This window comes from Xiphias gladius, chromosome 19, assembly GCF_016859285.1.
Source record: "Xiphias gladius isolate SHS-SW01 ecotype Sanya breed wild chromosome 19, ASM1685928v1, whole genome shotgun sequence".
In the NCBI taxonomy this organism is placed as follows: Eukaryota; Metazoa; Chordata; class Actinopteri; order Istiophoriformes; family Xiphiidae; genus Xiphias; species Xiphias gladius.
This window is the reverse complement of record NC_053418.1, coordinates 5687093-5704628: the sequence shown is the minus strand read 5'-3', so window position 1 is coordinate 5704628 and position 17536 is coordinate 5687093. Positions and strand designations below refer to the sequence as shown.

The 17536-nt window shown below is 41.6% G+C and overlaps 1 protein-coding gene across 1 annotated transcript in view; it reads right to left on the bottom strand.

Annotated features, from left to right (window-relative positions):
• The window catches only part of nos1 (nitric oxide synthase 1 (neuronal)), a 34533-nt gene extending 17226 nt beyond the window's left edge, over window positions 1–17307 (bottom strand). The window contains exons 1-10 of the mRNA XM_040155376.1: window positions 16586–17307; window positions 14658–14760; window positions 11557–11694; window positions 7154–7299; window positions 6344–6506; window positions 5932–6023; window positions 3501–3642; window positions 3251–3390; window positions 2092–2266; window positions 1123–1224 (exon numbers count right to left, since the gene is read on the bottom strand). Of these exons, the coding sequence (XP_040011310.1) occupies window positions 1123–1224; window positions 2092–2266; window positions 3251–3390; window positions 3501–3642; window positions 5932–6023; window positions 6344–6506; window positions 7154–7299; window positions 11557–11694; window positions 14658–14760; window positions 16586–17307 (1923 nt within the window). The remainder of the gene's footprint in view (window positions 1–1122; window positions 1225–2091; window positions 2267–3250; window positions 3391–3500; window positions 3643–5931; window positions 6024–6343; window positions 6507–7153; window positions 7300–11556; window positions 11695–14657; window positions 14761–16585) is intronic.
• Window positions 17308–17536: the final 229 nt, after the last annotated feature.

Sequence of the window (17536 nt, the reverse complement as noted above, 5' to 3'; positions counted from 1 at the left end):
GCCTTAACTCACTTGCGAGTCCTATTCCGAGTCCTGTACATTTCGCTTTAATTAACAGGTTGGGCGTCTAATTAAACAGATAGTACAACGGTGTACCGAATTATTGACGTGTGTAGGGGGACACTGCGTAACCTTGTGCAGACACCGCACCTCTGTGAGGTTGGCAGCCCGTGTGATCCGGACATGTATAAAACTCTTTTCAATTGTTTGTGCACTTTTGTGCACACAAAATAAAAATTTGTGCTCAAACCATTTTTTAGAAATTAAACATTATTTCAGCACCAAATGAAAATCCAAATGACTCCAAAGTGGCCTTACTTGTTTGTACATTGTTTTTGCACATTTGTGCAAGCAACACAAACATGTGTGCTTTATTATTTCTCAAGATATGCCAGTTTATTGATCTGATGTGTAATGCTAATTACTTGAGAATGAATGGAGCAAAGATGTTTCTTTTGCCCGCACAAACGATGTGCAAACGAATGAGTCACCACTTTGGAGTCATTTGGATGTTAATGGGGCGCTGAGGCCTATTCTTAAAAATTGTAATGTTTACTGTCTCGAAAATAATGCAAGGGTAAATTTTTTACTATGCCTGCACAAACCTGCACAAATCAAAATGGTAGTTTTAACTGTTGCAGCTGTACAGTCATCTTTTTAGTCAAATTACTGTAATTATGAATTTTCAGAGTTGGAAGGTCTGAAAAACATGCTCAGTAAGTTTCTATTATCTATTTATATTAATGCTCAATAAAAAAAAAAAAAAGATAGTTTCTGTGTTGAGGCATTTAATTCTTGAACAAGGCTCTCTAGGACTCCCGAGCCCTTCAGGGGTCAAAAGCGCTTGTCAAATTAATATACACATGACAAGGCCAACATGAATAATCCTACCAATATTGATTCTGAAGGCAATTTTAAGCTTTTCCTCTACGGAGCATTCAAATGGACAGATTAGAAGTGCAAAATGCTGGAAAAGTTTTTTTACATGGATGTTTTGACACTTTTCCCCCCTTGAAACTCAATCAGTAGGAGCTGCTGTGAATCCAAGACGATTATAGCTGCTGTTTTCCCTTTGAGTAGTACTACTTTAAGTAAATAATATAAACTGAAAGATGATCCTACCTGGAAGCTGTAGAGAACAGCAATGTTGATCTCCACCAGCGCCTGGTCTTTCCAAAGGGAGGAAGTCTTCCTGGTGTCTAAGGCCATCTTGTTAGCAACCTCCTACAAAACATATAAAGAAAAATTAATATGACAGTTCTGATACGAAAGTCACTGTGCACAGTGTGCCGTACATATTAGCCTCATGTGCCACAAGGAGAGTTAGGTATTCTGAGCTTTGGTTATGATGTCATGTAAAACAACAAAACGACATCACATTCATCTCTCAAGGTCAAGTCAAGTGTGATGTTCAAGTATGTTTCATGCGTCCAACAGATACTAGCGCATAGTAGTAGTTCATTCTTGAAAATAAAAATCAATTAGAAACACCATCATTTCTAAACGTGCTTCAACATCTGTGATAGTGTGTCATTAGGTGAAGACGCCTTCAATCTTTTAAGCCACCGATGTTATAGTTTTGTGTCTCAGCGGCTAAGATTAAGGGCTGGGAAGAAGTTTTCTTCTTCTTCACCAAACAATTCATACAAATTAAGTTACAGAACAACACCCAAAGAACATTGCACAAGCAAATAGTCCTCTTCATCACCAAATGCAATCACAATTTCCGTGCGTCAAATGTAAGTAAAAATCCATCAAAGCTGGCACGCATGTGCCCTGAGGTGTTCTTCATAATTAAACCACTTTGGTCTAAAGCAGAGATTTTAGGATGCGATAATATCAAAATTAACATTGTTTAATTTATGTCAAGAGAGGCTGCAATAAATCACCCAGGGACTTTATTTCTTGACAAGTGCTGTTAATCAGCTTTCTCCTCAGAGTGAACAATAAGATAAGAGAATGGTATTCTGATTGGGTCATTTGGTAACACAACACATGCTCTTCTCTGCACAAGGTTTCAGTCAATCTGTGCCTCCGATTTCCCCCCCGTTCCAATGAACCATGACTCTGTAATTTGGCACAACACACTACCTCCAGAATGTTGTAGCGTGAGCTGTCACAGAAATCCCTCACGCCAATCTCTGTGCCCATGTACCACCCACTGAAGGGGCAGCCAGTGAACTCCAGGCCGCCGATCTCCAGCAGCATGTTGGAAACCGCTGGGAGGCCATACCACTTCAGGTCCAGGTCTTTCAGCCACTCATACCTGAGCAAAGCAAACAGGGGAATGAGGACTGTAGTTATTTCGCATGACTCATCCTCTTCCCTCCTGAGGTCAGGTAAATGTCCAACATTTGCTATATGCACAGTCACTACCACTTTTTGGAGCACAGGTAATTACGCCAGAGACACATATAATAAAAAGGAGTGTGGCCAAAACAAACATTAACACAAAAGAAAACCCCTTTTAACAGTCTTTCGGTGCTGGACAGAGCAGGTAGGTTCTCAATCTACCTCCCACTACTCACTCCTTGCACCCTCTAGGGGGGCTGATGATATTGCTTTCACTGTATTATTTGCTGGAGCCGGGTCTAATCTCATGTAATGATGAGATGCTATTGGTGGTCGTGGCCTGTGCCAAGCTGCTGCCAGAGTTGAGGGCCAGCTGATGCAGGGTATGGAGCAAGAGATGCCAATTCTGGGGGAGTTTGGCAGGGAGATCAGTGTGTCAAGGGACTCTGAAATGCTTTCTGTAGCGTGTAGCAATATAGCGATAGCTCTGTGTGCATCTGCGTCTGGATGTGTGAAAACTAGTGTAGCAGTAATACCCAACTCTTTACTGTGATCATGGGTATTAGATACAGCATCTTCATGATTAAGATTTCAAGGGCATTATAGCTTTTGTTCAGTCGCTACTGTTGCAAGAAAAGTCGTCTTAAAAGGAAAGTGAACACATAAGAATACAAAACAGGTGGAAGCTTGAAGTCACACTAACAAGCCCCATGGTTACCACAAAAGCCGCATAGCAACAGAAAAAGCATGGCTAGCTGTGCTTCCTGAGAATAATCAGCACATTTGGAATGTGACAATAACCCAATCAGACTTTTGGCTTAGAAGTACCGCATTGTTTAAGAAGTGTTGTTAAGAGATGTGTGAGTGGGTGGATGTCTTTTTCTGCAGCCCCCTATGTTCTTTGTTTTGCAAGATTCTGTATATTTTATGCTCGCCTAAAAGGGAAGGCATAACTCACTTTGGGTGTGTGATTGGCACCTCTAAGATGAGGTCTTCAGGGATCTCAAACAGCTCAGGGTCATTTCCATTGGCTTGCAGCAGGAGGGGCAGGACATCAAAACGACCCTTTGGAGCTTTCCATCCCAGCTGCATGCAGATCTTAGTGACCGAAAGCAACATGTGAGCTGAGTGCAACTAGCAAACGTCCAACAAAGTGAAATGTTGCAGCTCTACCTCATGGACATAAAAATACAGCTCCTCTTGTGTACCTCAGTAAATTCAACATTAGCAGGGTCTCCCAGGATCTGTCCATCAGGTTGTTTGTAGCCCGCATAACGAATCAGCTGACTGTTCCACACTCGATAGTCGTGCTTGCCATCTGTCCTCTGAGGAAATATGGTGATGGCCGACCTGCCAGAAAAAGACAAAAAGCATGTCCCTAAGCATGTAGATATTCACAACATTTTCATATGGGAGATTATTACTAGTTTAGTAACTATACCAACTCCAGTTCCAGTTGTACTAGTTTAGTAATAATCTCACATCTCGAAAAACGTTCACTTACAGTATTGTCTTGGATCAACTGCATGTTGATCCCTGCACATACTGTAAGAGGTTGTGCAACAAAGCATTACATGGCATGTTGGAATATTTAAGTACATTAACCAACAAGATTGCTAACAGATGGCTGGCATTGTCCACATAATCTGCCCAAAGGCATTTTTAATTATGTTATAGTCAAAGAACTCATAGCAGGGCCAAAGCTTAGCTACCTTTAGTCAGTTCTACATCTCAGTGGTGTTTTTAATGCCACGACCGGGTAAAAGTGTTAATGCTGCTAAGCTGGTTGTAAATCGCTGAGGGGGGAGAGCAGCTGGTGCGAATCTGGGCCAGTTGTGCTTGCAGTCTACATCTGTAGGGAAACAGTTTGTCAGCTTCGCTTTTGAGAATGATGTTAATGGCAAAACCAAAAGCCATAGTCTCTACGCTCAGTCTTTATGCACAGCAAATGTCAAATTTCATTTTAATTTGTCCTCTTGTAGGGAGCAGATAATGTAGAAACTGGTGGTTGGGGTGTCCCTTTACAAAAAGAAGTAGAAAATGCTGTGATGTGATGCTGCGAAGTCAAAGTGTAAAAAAGCAACTAAAGCAGTTCAGTTGTATCACATTATAGTATCAACCATCTCAAATAATAAAGACTAGAGCAAAATATTTTTAAATCTCGATGTAATAATGTTGACATGCCATATGTGAATACTTAAACATGAGAGAATGAAAAGCAAAGAATGTACGTTATTATATCACGTAACAATATTAGTATTATTATTATTAAATCGCAACATCCAAATTGGCCACATGCCTTAAAAAACTAATAATCACATTCCCTTATGTATGAGTATGATATTGGTACCACTTTCTAATTATGCAACCTTTTTTAACCCTTTTTTCTTTAACTAATGGCTTTATGAATAGCTAATAGATAATTTTCTGATTCTTTAAAGACCAGTTATAATGCATATATAAGTATGGGTTGCCAGGTTGTGAAAACTCCCTTTGATTGGTTGTATTGTTTTGACAAAATCCATTTATTGACAACTTATTAATGCTTACAACTGCAAACTTTTGTTAATGACTTATTAACATATTTATCTACACAATAGATGACTAATTAAAAATGAGAAAACCATGACCACTAAAGGATCACAAACATTTATTACTGCTTTATAATTAGAGAAATGATTAAAATGATAAAAAACCTGCCAGTAGGATTATCACAACCTGGCAACCCAACATTTGTTCTGATTAATCACTGATATCTACAAATCATTGTAAACGGACTGATTAAACCATAAGATACAATGTTTAAACCTTTTATATAATATTAATATATTCATTTATTATCCAGTAAATGACTACATGGTCTTTTATTTCCCTTGCAGCCTATAAAATCTAATAACATTTTTGACAAACTTTTACATAATCTCTCAGTTGCAACAAATAGTCCCTGAAGATAATTTCCCCCATGAAATCCACCCCTCAAAAACAACTGACTCCGAGTTGCCTTGCATCATAAAAGGAATCAAATCGGTATTATTAACAGGTGGTTTTGAATAAGCAAAATCACTCCAAAACTATTGCAACAGGACTATAGTTTTATTTACTGTATGTGTCTGTCTTTATTTATGTTATAGCAAGCCAGACTGACAGAGCCGCAGGCAGGATGTTGTGCTGGCTCTTCTCAACATGTGTATCTGAGCTATCCTTCCGAAAGCCAGACTAAGTGTAGTAATGAGTCAGAAGCTATCCATCGTCCAAGAAGTAAATATGAGGTGTCACATGTGATTAGGACTTGGCAGAAAGTAAGCGAGAGCTGCGCAGGTCTGACAAATGACTGCTTGTTAGCAAGGTCTGCCGCCGCACCGACCCGGGCAATCACTGGTGCCGAGATGCTGACAGATAGACAGGCAGCAGATAGTGTCAGATACAGCGTAAAGAGACAGAGCGCAGATTGACAGATGGGACAGTGGGTCAAGTCAGGGGAGACAGAGATGGAGATGGGTGATGAGATACATGTAGTGACAGATGGGAGGAGGGCCGAGTGTAGTGGGAGGAATACAAGCAGAGTTGAACAGAAAGGAAAGAACAGACAACAAAAGGAAACATGACTTGGGTACAGAGTGATGCGGTGTATTTTTATACCTCAGGTTGCCTTTGTTGGTGGCATACTTGATGTGGTTACAGATGTAGTTGTACATTCCATGAGCCGTTGTGCAGTCTCTGGCATCAAAAACCTGGGAAGCAAATATAAAAACATGAAATCAGAAAACAGGTTTATGCATAGTAAGTGTTTTAAGTATATAAATGAAAGACTAATTTTTCATTTTTTTTTTTGTGTAAGCAGATAAGTGACAAGTGACTGAAACAATCAGTCGGACAGTTTACTATTTCTCTGAGTAACTTGGATATCACACAGAAGTGGAAATGTTAGTAGAAATACAGAATCCATTTTCATTACTAAAGACATTATGTGTGAAAATGTCAAAAATGGCAATGAGAATAGCATATAGCGTCGATAACCCCAAGCTATGATTTTAAGCATGCTGTTCATTACCTGCAGTTTGGACCACTGGATCCTCCCAACGCATCGGGCGGCATTCCTCCAGGCATGCTTGGCTCCATAAATCAGCTCAGTGTCCTTCAGCTGGTAGGTCCCTGAAGCTTCAATTTCCTTGGTCACCTCCTCAAGCCTGTCCACATGGGCCTTAGAGCCATACCTGTATGCAGGACAGGTACACAAGGGCAGGTGAATAGCGGAACACGTACATGTCTCTTAAAAGTTCTTGTTATACTACTATACTTCTATAAGCACTGTCAGTAATTGCTGATTCTTGTTTGGGTGGAGAGGTTACTGCCATCCCTAAATGGGAAAGAGCCATATTAACGTTATCAGTGACCCGTGTTTGAAAAGTCAAAATACCTGTTATAAGAAAAAATAACTTCAGACAGAAAGTTTGCTCAGAACACAAGTTAACTAACTTTCTCCCCTTACAGGGAAAAGAAGGAACTTCTATAAACTAATTTTTGATGCGAATGACATCTTTCATTTCTGCACGAGGGCTTCTGGACTTAAACAAGACCTAAAAAATCTAACTAGATTATCGTGCATTACTGAAGAAGATATGAGATAGTATAGTGAACCAGGATAACCAGATAACCAGGCTTACGCTAATGAGCCAGGTTCAGTTAGTAGCATTACCTACAAACCGATGTGGCTACGTAAGAGCCACGTAGCCTAATAACACTTACACTTGCTCCATCTTCTGATCTCCTTTCTCTTTCACTGTTTCGAAAACATTTTATTGTATGGTCTCAACCTCTGCGGTTTGACTCGTCGCACTAAGCTATGACAGGCCGCGCTTGCCTTTTGATGGAGGTGTAGTACTGGTCTATGAAGTCTGTGGCCAGTGGAAGAAGCTCCTCTTTGGATCTGACCTCGTCCGGCTTGCGAACGTGCTGGTTGGGCATCATCACAGAGCCGATGCACACATTTTCAGTGCAGATTGGCATCTGAAAAGACAAACGGGTTGACGGGTGAGGGAGGTTTTGTTTTCGGGGATAAATTCTGCTCGTTGGTTTTTCTTCAGTGCCAAGACACGACTGATGAGCCAGGTGTTGACGGCATATGGTACACTTCCCTAGTAATATATCGGCAAATATTTACTTCCCAGTAATGAGTAACACTAACAGAAGCTACCATTGCACGATTTATACTTTTGATTGAGCACATCACAAAGAGCTGTGAATCAGTTTTATTTTACTATCAAATTCTAAACATATTTCAGTGGCCTTCAGCATCTGTCCCTACTCACGAGAGACAGTTACTGCATCCATGTCTGTATTGAGACTGAATGCAAAATGAGAAACACAGCATCCACTTAATTTACAAAAGAGAGAGCTACCACATTACCTTCTTTCTCTATTCATTTTAGATTAACTGGTCTTGGTTCTGCAAACAGACACAGGAAATGCTTGAATTATACTTTATGCAAATTGAATTATTAAAAAGAAGCGTAAACCTTTTTCCAATTCGATTTTTCTCAAACTTTTTTCTTCCTCTTCTTTTAACTTCAGCTGTTGTGCGAACCATAATCAGTACACCTGTTTTGCCCCTGGGAAGAAAATGCTAACACGCTCCGGATGCCAACACTGTTTAAAAAATATATTTACATTTACATATTTATATATACATTCTTGCTAAAGAACCCTATTAAAACACCAAATTAAAAGCTGCTCTTAAGCCATAATAGAGAGATCTCCCAATGGGTAAAATATATTTTTTTCACTACTTTTCCCAGGATAAAACACAAAAAAGTGTAAATATGAAATCAATTTCAGTGTTCAAGACCAGCAGGCCATTGGTAGATATCGCCATCAGCACCGAAAGGTTTTCAAATTTACCAACTCCAGTTCCAGTCGTATCATGATATAATAAAATAAAAGGTTAGTCTTTTTAGAAAGGTTTTTTTAAATAAGTTCTGGACTCTGCATATGATACTCTGCATACAAAGTATCATAACTGTTTTACAATTTCATTCATTATATCGCTAACACATGGCTGGCCCGAATATTAATTCATGAGTAAGTCAGTGAGTCATGGAATGGTATCCTTCTATTAAGCGGAGACGGAAAAAGAGATAGACTGAGGAGGAAAGACAGAAAACAAGAAAACAGACAGATGCAACGAGAAAAATTGCTCATAGCTGGGAGCAACCTTGTGTGGTCAGTTTAATATGATTAGAGCTGAAGTCGGCTGTCACTTTGGTTTGCCATAAATGCCTTCACCAGTTTAGAGAGATCGAATGAGTGAGCAGGAGCGGACAACAAAAATGATAGCAGAGGCGTGCAATCAAAGAGGAAATATGACAATGACCCCAACGCTGCTAAAATTGGCTCGTTACACTGAACCACCCACTTGCACTGTCCAAACACAAGGCGTGAACCGGCGGTCCGTCCAAAATAAACTTCCCTCCGTGTCCTTTCCAACATATCCAGCCCTCACTCGACAAAAACAGAAAAAAAAGAAAAACGGTCGGTCAACAAGAGAACAAATACAGCATCACAGCCAGTCAAAACAAAGGAAAAATGGGAAAGGAGACTGAGTGAGAATCTGTGAAAGTGCTCAAGCAAACATGGATAAAAATAAAAGAGATAATTACTGAGAAAAAAAAAAAGCTAAGAAAAGATCATTGACAACAAGAGAGGAACAACAAAGATGAGACAGAAAAACAAGAAGAGCAAGAGGTGACGGAGTAAAGGGGGGAAATGGATGAGTAGAGCAGGGAGTGTTAAAAATAAAGCAAAGGAATCACTCGTGCTCCAGCACGTCCGCTCATCATACTGCTCTGGGCATTCATGCCATCCAGCTGTCCTTTTCGAAAAAGATGGATCATCCTCGAATACAGCAGCGTCAGTGATATATAATAAATCTGAAGCTGCTATTACAGGCCATTCATTGGGATGCACACAACAGCCTGTCCGATAAGTCATCCATTAATTAGGCTGCTGTTTGCTGTTTATGAATGGCTGCGGTGTTTTGGGGGTTGAATGCTTAAACAGTGGGGCTCACCTTGCTTGTAAGACGGGCTTACTAACTAGAGGGAGAAACTTTGGCTGCATAATAAAATGGAAATAAATGGATGGACAGAGCAGTTGATAGATGAATGGGAATGAAAATGTGTCACCGAAACACCTTTTCTGAACAAAGTCTTTGCATGTAGCTGAGGCTTTTTGGAGTTTTACCTTCAAATACCCTCAATTTTTTGCAAATGACCTCACATAGCTTGTAGCCATCATGAGAAAGTCCACAGCATTAGTCTTTTGCCCAAAACACGTATCATTTTTTGCCCAAAAAATGACGTGTTTGTTCAAGTGAGAAAACCGGTAAGCGGCCGTAGTAAATTTGACAGCTGTCCATCGGGAGCAAAGGAGTAAGTAGTGTGACATTATTATAGAGCCAGAGAGTCCACATACAGAGGCAGTCAGGGTGGACGGATGGGTCAACAAAACACTGGACTTCAATGCAGAAGAGTGCTGTTCGCTTCCTGTTTCCAACCGACAGTCATCGTTGGTTTCTTTTAACCATGACCACGATCGTCCCTGAAACTTAACCAAGTGTTTATTATTGTAACCATGATAACAAAGCTCCCGTAACCTTAACAAAGTGGCGTTGTTTCCTGAAAATGCTGAATCGTGAAATGGCCTTGGGAGACACTGTGTGACCGGGTGGACCTGTCCACATATGGTATGTCAGCCATCTGTTTGTTTTGTTTGTTTGTTTGTTTGTTTGTTTTTTCTTAAGGTTCCATTGTTTCATGAGTTTTTCCCTGATTTCCCTAAGCCCTGCTCTCTGGCCAAATAGTAATGAGCTGAATCACCCAACAGTTCAAGCTCTGTAATGTATGAATAGTTAGCGAGAAGCAGAGAAAAGGCACGCCACACTGGGCTCTTATTCTTCCATCTGCTTGACTTGCAAATCATGCGCTGGTAAGTCTGCAGGCTAAATGTTTGTTCACCCACCCAAGATACTGTATTTGACGTTCATCTGTACCTTTAATTTACTGTTAAAGGCACCTTTGTTAGATGACCTACAGTTCGAAAGCTCTGCACGACTTTATGACAAAGACTGATACACAGGACTTCTGTCTTGTCAGTAATCTGACATCCTGTTGGCCTGTGATTTATGTTAACTATCATGGCAATCCGGCATCATGTTTACTCTTTTATTATGTGTCAACAAATGAACCAGGTCAAACTCTTTGCGCACTTGTGTTTTTTGTGAAATCAGTCAATTTCATTTAGTGACCAGAACAATAGAAACCATGTGTATTAGAACGTGATTCAACACACCAGTCCTGCAATAAATGCTCTCTTTGTGAGCCTTATAATCTTTAATTGTTATTGACATGTGTGATAATGATACAGGTCTTAGTTTTTGGTCTTGTTGAGCAGAATTTGCATGTTATCGCCAAATTCCTCTTTAAACTATACGGTAGTAAGGCAAATAAAATATTTGATAACACCTTTCATTTTAAAGCGCGGACTCAAAACTTACAGTAGAATTTAATCAACTATAGTCAAAAGTTTGATAAATGATTACTGATAAACTATAGAAATCCTGAGAAGCAATCATTAAAATCATTTTTCCACCATGAATGCCAAACCCGTCTATTGTTTTAGTTTTTCAGTTGTGAGGATTTACTGCTTTCTTTTTCTCATGTGACAGTAAACTGAATGTGTTTGGACTGTTGGCCGAACAAACCAAGCAATTTGAAGATGTGATGTGGGGTTTAGGAAGTTGTGATTATGAGAAGTTGTGATTTTTCACTATCGCCTGACATTTTATGGACCCGGGGAGATAATAATCAGAGGATTCATTGATAATGGAAATCATCATTATTTGCAGCCCTAGAGTCAACACACCAAAAACTAAAGTAGTTTCAAAGGAATTTTAATTAAAGTTGTTTTTAAGGCAGGGCTGTTGTATTGTGTTGCATTACAATTGCATAGTACAGGTGTTTCTGTTTTTCTGGTCACTAGGTGCCAGTAGTTTTAATCCTTCTTAATTAAAGGGTGTCAGGGGACGAGGACACAATAGCACCTCGGAGCCTTCATTCAGTTTCAACACTGGAATAGAAACCCCGGCTGCTATCATGACATCCAAATCCTTCTCATCCTTGCCAGGGCGGTTGGATCAGCGACAAATGTAAATGCTGCAGCAGACTGCTTTATTCAACCTGTAACTGGACCGATTTCAACAGGCCTTACCTTGCTGGAGCTGTGGTGGAGTGTGTCGCTGTAGACGGTGCCAGTCTCCCAGTTCTTGATCTTTAGGAAGCGGGGGCATTTGGAGGGACTGCCGTTCTGCAGTGTCTTAGTAGGTGAGGCCCTGCCCTGTTCCGGGGGCTAGAAAGATCAAACAGACATATATGCATGAATTATTACTTCAATTATTACTTTGTACTCTATCTGACTAATACATTCTGACATCTGAGACACCTTTGGTGCAAGCTGGATAAGTCGTTTATGACTGGGAGTCATACTGAGGTAAGCTGAAAATTGTCACAGCCCTCCCAAGGTGGGGAAGTGGATTTGAGTACAAAAGTTGGACATTGGAAAAATATGAGTAATATCTAGAGGCATTTTTAACAGGACTCTTACACCCATTGTGAGGCACAGTAAGAGCTTCCTCTGTCGACTTCCACGTCTTTCTTCTCAAGGAAAACCAGTTTCTCATTGTGCTTAACTCTCTCTCACTGTATGCACAGCAAACCACTTACATTCCCTCCCTCTTCCAATACTGTTTTGTATTCCACTCCAGGATAAAGACAATTAGCATGTAACAGCTGGTTGATGGCAAGCTAACTCTTGGCTCACTGTGTTTTGCAATACTCTAGCTATTTTGACTAATGAATGCCTGCAATTTAACCCCAAAGCCAACTGTACGCATTCTCAGAGAAAGGCACTGAATGATTGCCAAAGATCAAGAGTAATCAATCCAACACCTTGGAGGCTCATCGATCAACTCGCACCGCATTGTTAATCATACAGTGCTGCAGCTTCTGAACGGCAGTGACACAATCATCGTGCTCGCTAGGGCAATGAGTACCAACAGCGTCACACCGGTCGAGTCTCGTTGTCATTTCGTGTCCTCTCAAACAGCAGAGAGGAAATAGGGAGTTTGAATTGAATTTGATTTTGCACACACTGAGAGCGAAGAGCTTAGTTCCTGTGTGTTCATGCTCCAACGGCAGTAACCCCCACTGTGCGGCTCAGATATGACACATTGTTATCACTGAGGTTGCGGACAGGAAATAAAGATCATTGTACCGTAAAGTGACTCTCAGTTGAACAGGCGAAGGAAGTCAGATGCGGAGGACTGAGCCTCGCTGACATAAAAAGCAGAGCCGTTGTGTCTTATTTGAATATTAGGCTTGCTCACTGACCGGAAGCTATAACTTTGGCATTTGCATTCCACGAAAGTCATTCCTATGACTGCCACATGCAGGTTTTTTTAAACCAAAAACACATGAGCAAAAATGTAAGGAGTGGATAACTATGTGTTTGCTCTAACCTAAGATGCAATCGTTAGCATGACTGGTTAACTAGCTTACTACCCATTGTGTGGAAAGCAAACCCTCACGACAAAAGCTAAAAAATAATCTCAAAACTAATACAGGAAGGTCCAGGACTGTGATTCTGAAGGAAGCTGCTGGACCACACATACGCTCTCAAATCGTGTAAATCCCATCATGCTTCAATCACTGGGCCTTAATGTCAAGAATAAGGTGTGGATGTAGCAGAAGGGAGCAGCTATGGAGCTAGAAATCAAGATGATTGAAGCTAATCAATTATCTTCATTTGGGGCGTAATTACCAAAGCCTTTCTGGTAAATGCGGTTATGCAGTAAAAATTCGTCATTCACCCATTAATTAAAACTTATGATGGGAAATGGAGATGATGTGCGCAAGACAGGGGGTAGATGGGAAGAGAGAAAAAGAAGAAAATGAGACTGACAGTATGAGAAATAGAAAGACACGTTATCCATTAAATATTTATATGGTTTAGTCATTTTTTTTTAAGACAAGTAAATTTATGGATTGACAGTTGGCACCTTATTCAGCGATGATTATACCACAGCTTGTAAAAAAAGGAGGCACAGAGGTATATTCTCTGCTTTCAATGGATCATCAAAGGTGATGTCTCCGGAACTCAGTATTTGACAGAACATTCTGCCACCTATACTTTGCAACAGGCTTATTAAACAGTAAATTATGCAGGAGCAGAAGCTCAAGCTGGAGGCATCCTGACAATCCTTCACCAAAGTGAGAAAACTAATTTGCAGGCCATTGACATGAAACTTTAAATCCTTGTATTTAAATGGTGCAAAAATTTGACTGAATTTTTTGAGACCATTTCAGTCGTGCTTTTTTTTTTAAAACTACCTTAGTGTCCAACTGGAGTCTATGGAATTAAACACTTAGCAATGAGCCATCAAGGCTAGTATCACTGTCTAGCAAAAAAGGGGAACTTTCTGTACACGTGACACACACATACAGTGATTTCACTTCTCAAACACAACTTCTCACCAGCACATAAGCAAACAGGCTTCTTCTTGAGCACACGCTACCAAGAAAGACATATGGCTTCTTACCACATCACACATACATACCCCCCACCCCCTTTCCCAACACATTATCACACACATATTCATACGAGCACGCACATTAACACTCTCTTCTCTGCCGGTCTGAGGGGCTGGATCATTTCAAGAGGGGGCACATTTGATGGCGAGAGATGGATCAGCAGCTGCACGCATTCATTAGGCCTCCTGGAATCATTTCGCCCCATCCGGTCCCATTTATGGGAGCTGGAGCGACGTCACGCAGACCATGTGCAGATTACGACACTATCCCTGTCACGGACACTCAAACCTGTGACCAGAACCTTCTGCATAGAAGCCATAAGCTGGATTTAATGCTACACCAGCTTGCTGCCGGAAGGATCTAATACCTAGGTGATGGGATCTTAAGCAAAGGCTTTATTACTATGTGCAAAGAAGCAACAAGGATGTGCGTGCTCAGTTTCTGAAAGCATGAAATGGGCCAGTAGTGTGGATTATTGTACAAGGCTAAAGAGCCAGACAGGCGAAGGCAGCAATGGATCCTCATGCATTAAACAGCTACAGAGATTCACTTATCAAGCTTGCTCACGAACACTTGGAAAAAAAAAAAACACACACAGGGAAAAGGGCTCTTTAACTCTTCAAGTCACTGATCTAGCAGAGCAAAGGTGCACAAACTAAAACTTAAACATGATCTTTCTTGCTTTACATTATTTCAAGGGGTAGAGCATTTGTTTCATTTTACCTTGTCCGTGTCAGCGTTGTTGAACACCGCCGTCATGTTTTCCAGCATTCTGTCGTTATCTGACGCCAGCTGGGGAGACGTGCCGTTTCCCACGCCAAGGTCCCTAGACGTCAGACACAATTTTCTGTGAGCTGTGTGAGCTGGAAAAAAAGTCTTTGCAAGTCATTCCTTCTCCCTTTCGCACACCTCTGTCACACGGAATCCCTTTATTGCCACAATTAGTAAAAGCCTATTCATCCCAAACCAATTGGAGGTGGAGTTCAAACACAGAGAAACAACAAGGGAAGAGCTGCACGTGTCATTTGTCATTAGCTCCGACTCTGCTCTGAAAACAGGCTGTCATTTAATTTTTCAAATAATTTAATTATTGAACGTGCCATTCGGTTCCAGGCAAATACTCATCGAGACATAATTCGAGAGATTTAATTGCACAAATCTTCCCAGAAAATAAAAACTGATATTATCGTCTATTCTCTTCACAATAACCTTTCTCATTACTTTCTATTTAGAACTCTTCAGTCAGCCTTCTTCCAGAGCTGAAGCACAATATAAAATGATGTCAGCTGACTCCTTCCTGGTGATGACCAAATGTCAGCATTTTTTTTTAGATTATCAATAGGCTTAAAACCCCATTTATCTGCGCCCATTAAGAAAAGCCATTTTAGCAAGACTTTACTGTTCCTGCTTTGAGGTTGTTTTTTTTTCCTCAGCACATGTCTCCCGAGCAAGCCATGAATCACTGGGTGTATTTATGAAATAGAGGAGAGTGTGCATGGATTGGTCAAGAACGAGTTATTGATTCAAAGAGACTGTAGCCTCAATTTGATTTCAATTGGTCACGGGAGTACAATAGCAGATAACTGAGACGCCAATATTAACAGTACACTGTGCAGACTATTTGGACAGTTGGAGTTGGAGATGGAATATTGGCTCAGACCGAGCGGCCTTAAGAAAAACTGGTCTAAAAGCAACGTAACTCAACACTTGCCAGTCTTCCTCGGTGAAAGTTAAGAAGGGGACATGTTCAATAAACATAGTATTTGCCAGTTTCATATTTCTCAGCTGCCTGCTCGCTTAAACACTGTCGCACCTGACATTCATAACCAAGAGGGACTGTTTGGAAGAAGTTTTGCTCTCTTGCAAGCTGATAAAGCCTGGTCTAATGACAAGTGTGTGACAAGCTTTGCACTGTAGTAAACTAATTGGGGGTCTACTATGTCACGTTGTTATAGGAACTGACAACAATACTAATGAAGCAAACGCATCTGTCTAGCCTAATATATTTATATCTGAACCGCAGCAGGACATCCTCAAATTACTAGATTACTCGATTACAATGACATTGTGATATATTCTAAAACTTTTCAGAAAATGTTGAAACCTTCTGTGGTTCGCCCAAAATTAAGCTAAATAAAATGAGACACACGAGTTTCATTTTTAAGTATGGAAAACTGTCAAAAGGCAAGTGTATTGTTTGTTTAAAGCAGTTCAGACGTACCTCCATACAGCAGTTGTTACCGTCATTTAAGAGTAGCAACTGAAATGGTCACGGCGAGTGAGCAACGTCATGTTAATTGAGGTTTGTTAGAGACCAACACGCAGATAGTAATAACTTGGTACTGTACGCTGAGTCATATTGGGTGAATGAGTCCCTGAATGAGATAGTCTGCAACAGCTAGTGCAACACAGCTGGGTAAGGTAATTTAGGCACTGCAGCATGGCAAAGCCAGTAGGGAGAGTTTCTTTCAATCAGAGAACCAGGTGCAAGCTCTTGTATCAGCCCACAAGCACCTTGCTGAAGAGTCCTTGACCTAAATCCTGATTCTAACTCAACCGGGGCGCCAACTCCAACCTGCACTGTGGAAGGGAACAAGCACAAAGAAACTTTGGCTCAGGGATCAATAAGGTAGTATCACATCAGAAATTACCGGGCCACTTGAATCTCAGCGTCCCTTCTCCCTGCATTCCTCTGGCCTTCTCCATTGATCTCCTTTTTGCTGTTTTTGATGAGGCGCAGCACTGGTTCGATCTCCTTCAGCAGCTCATTGTTGTCCTCCAGCCCGTTGCACAAGAGAGCTCCACGGCCCCCGTCCCTCATCAGCAGGGGGTCCTGGGCCTGTACGCCTCCCCTCTGCAGGAGGGACTGGGTGATGGACGGAGAGGACAGGTTCTCTATGGCCCTAAGCTGGGGCTCCTTGTTGACCTGCTGCTGCTGCCCGGGGCTGAATGGGCTGAGAGGGGAGCAGTGCTCATAGGACTTTGAGGGTGGGAAGGCGGGGCGTGTGACCCTCACTGTGCGCTGGCGGCCATCTCCCGACAGGGTGGTCTCCAGGTGGGTGGTGAAGCCCTCGGGCCCTCGGAGGATGAGCACGGCGTGGCTCTCGGGCGACACATTCTTCAGTGTCTCCAGGGCCCGTTCATAGGACAGGTCCACCAGGGGCTTGTTGTTGACGGCCAAGACGATGTCGCCCACCTGCACCAGGCCACACTCCTCTGCTGCGCCGCCACGGATGAGGTCTGACACGATGACAGGTGGCTTGGACACCCTCTGCTTTACCAGAAAACCCAGACCACCAACCTTCCTCTTGAAGAGGCGCACTGATATGATGTTGGGCTGCAGCTGGCACACTGTAGGCTCTGACTCCTGCATGTTGCCTGTGTGTGTGTGTGTGTGTGTGTGTGTGCTTGCGTGTGAGTAGTTCCCAGGGATGCTTCTGAAAAGCAACAGAGGGAGAAAGGGGGAGAGGAAGCAGAACTTCTATTAGTTTTGGAGCAGATTACAGTCACTGCGTGATTTCTCTACAGCGTGTTGATTTAACGTCAGTCAGAGCGGGCATATGCAGAGTGTTTTCAGAAGGTAACATTACACAGATTACCCA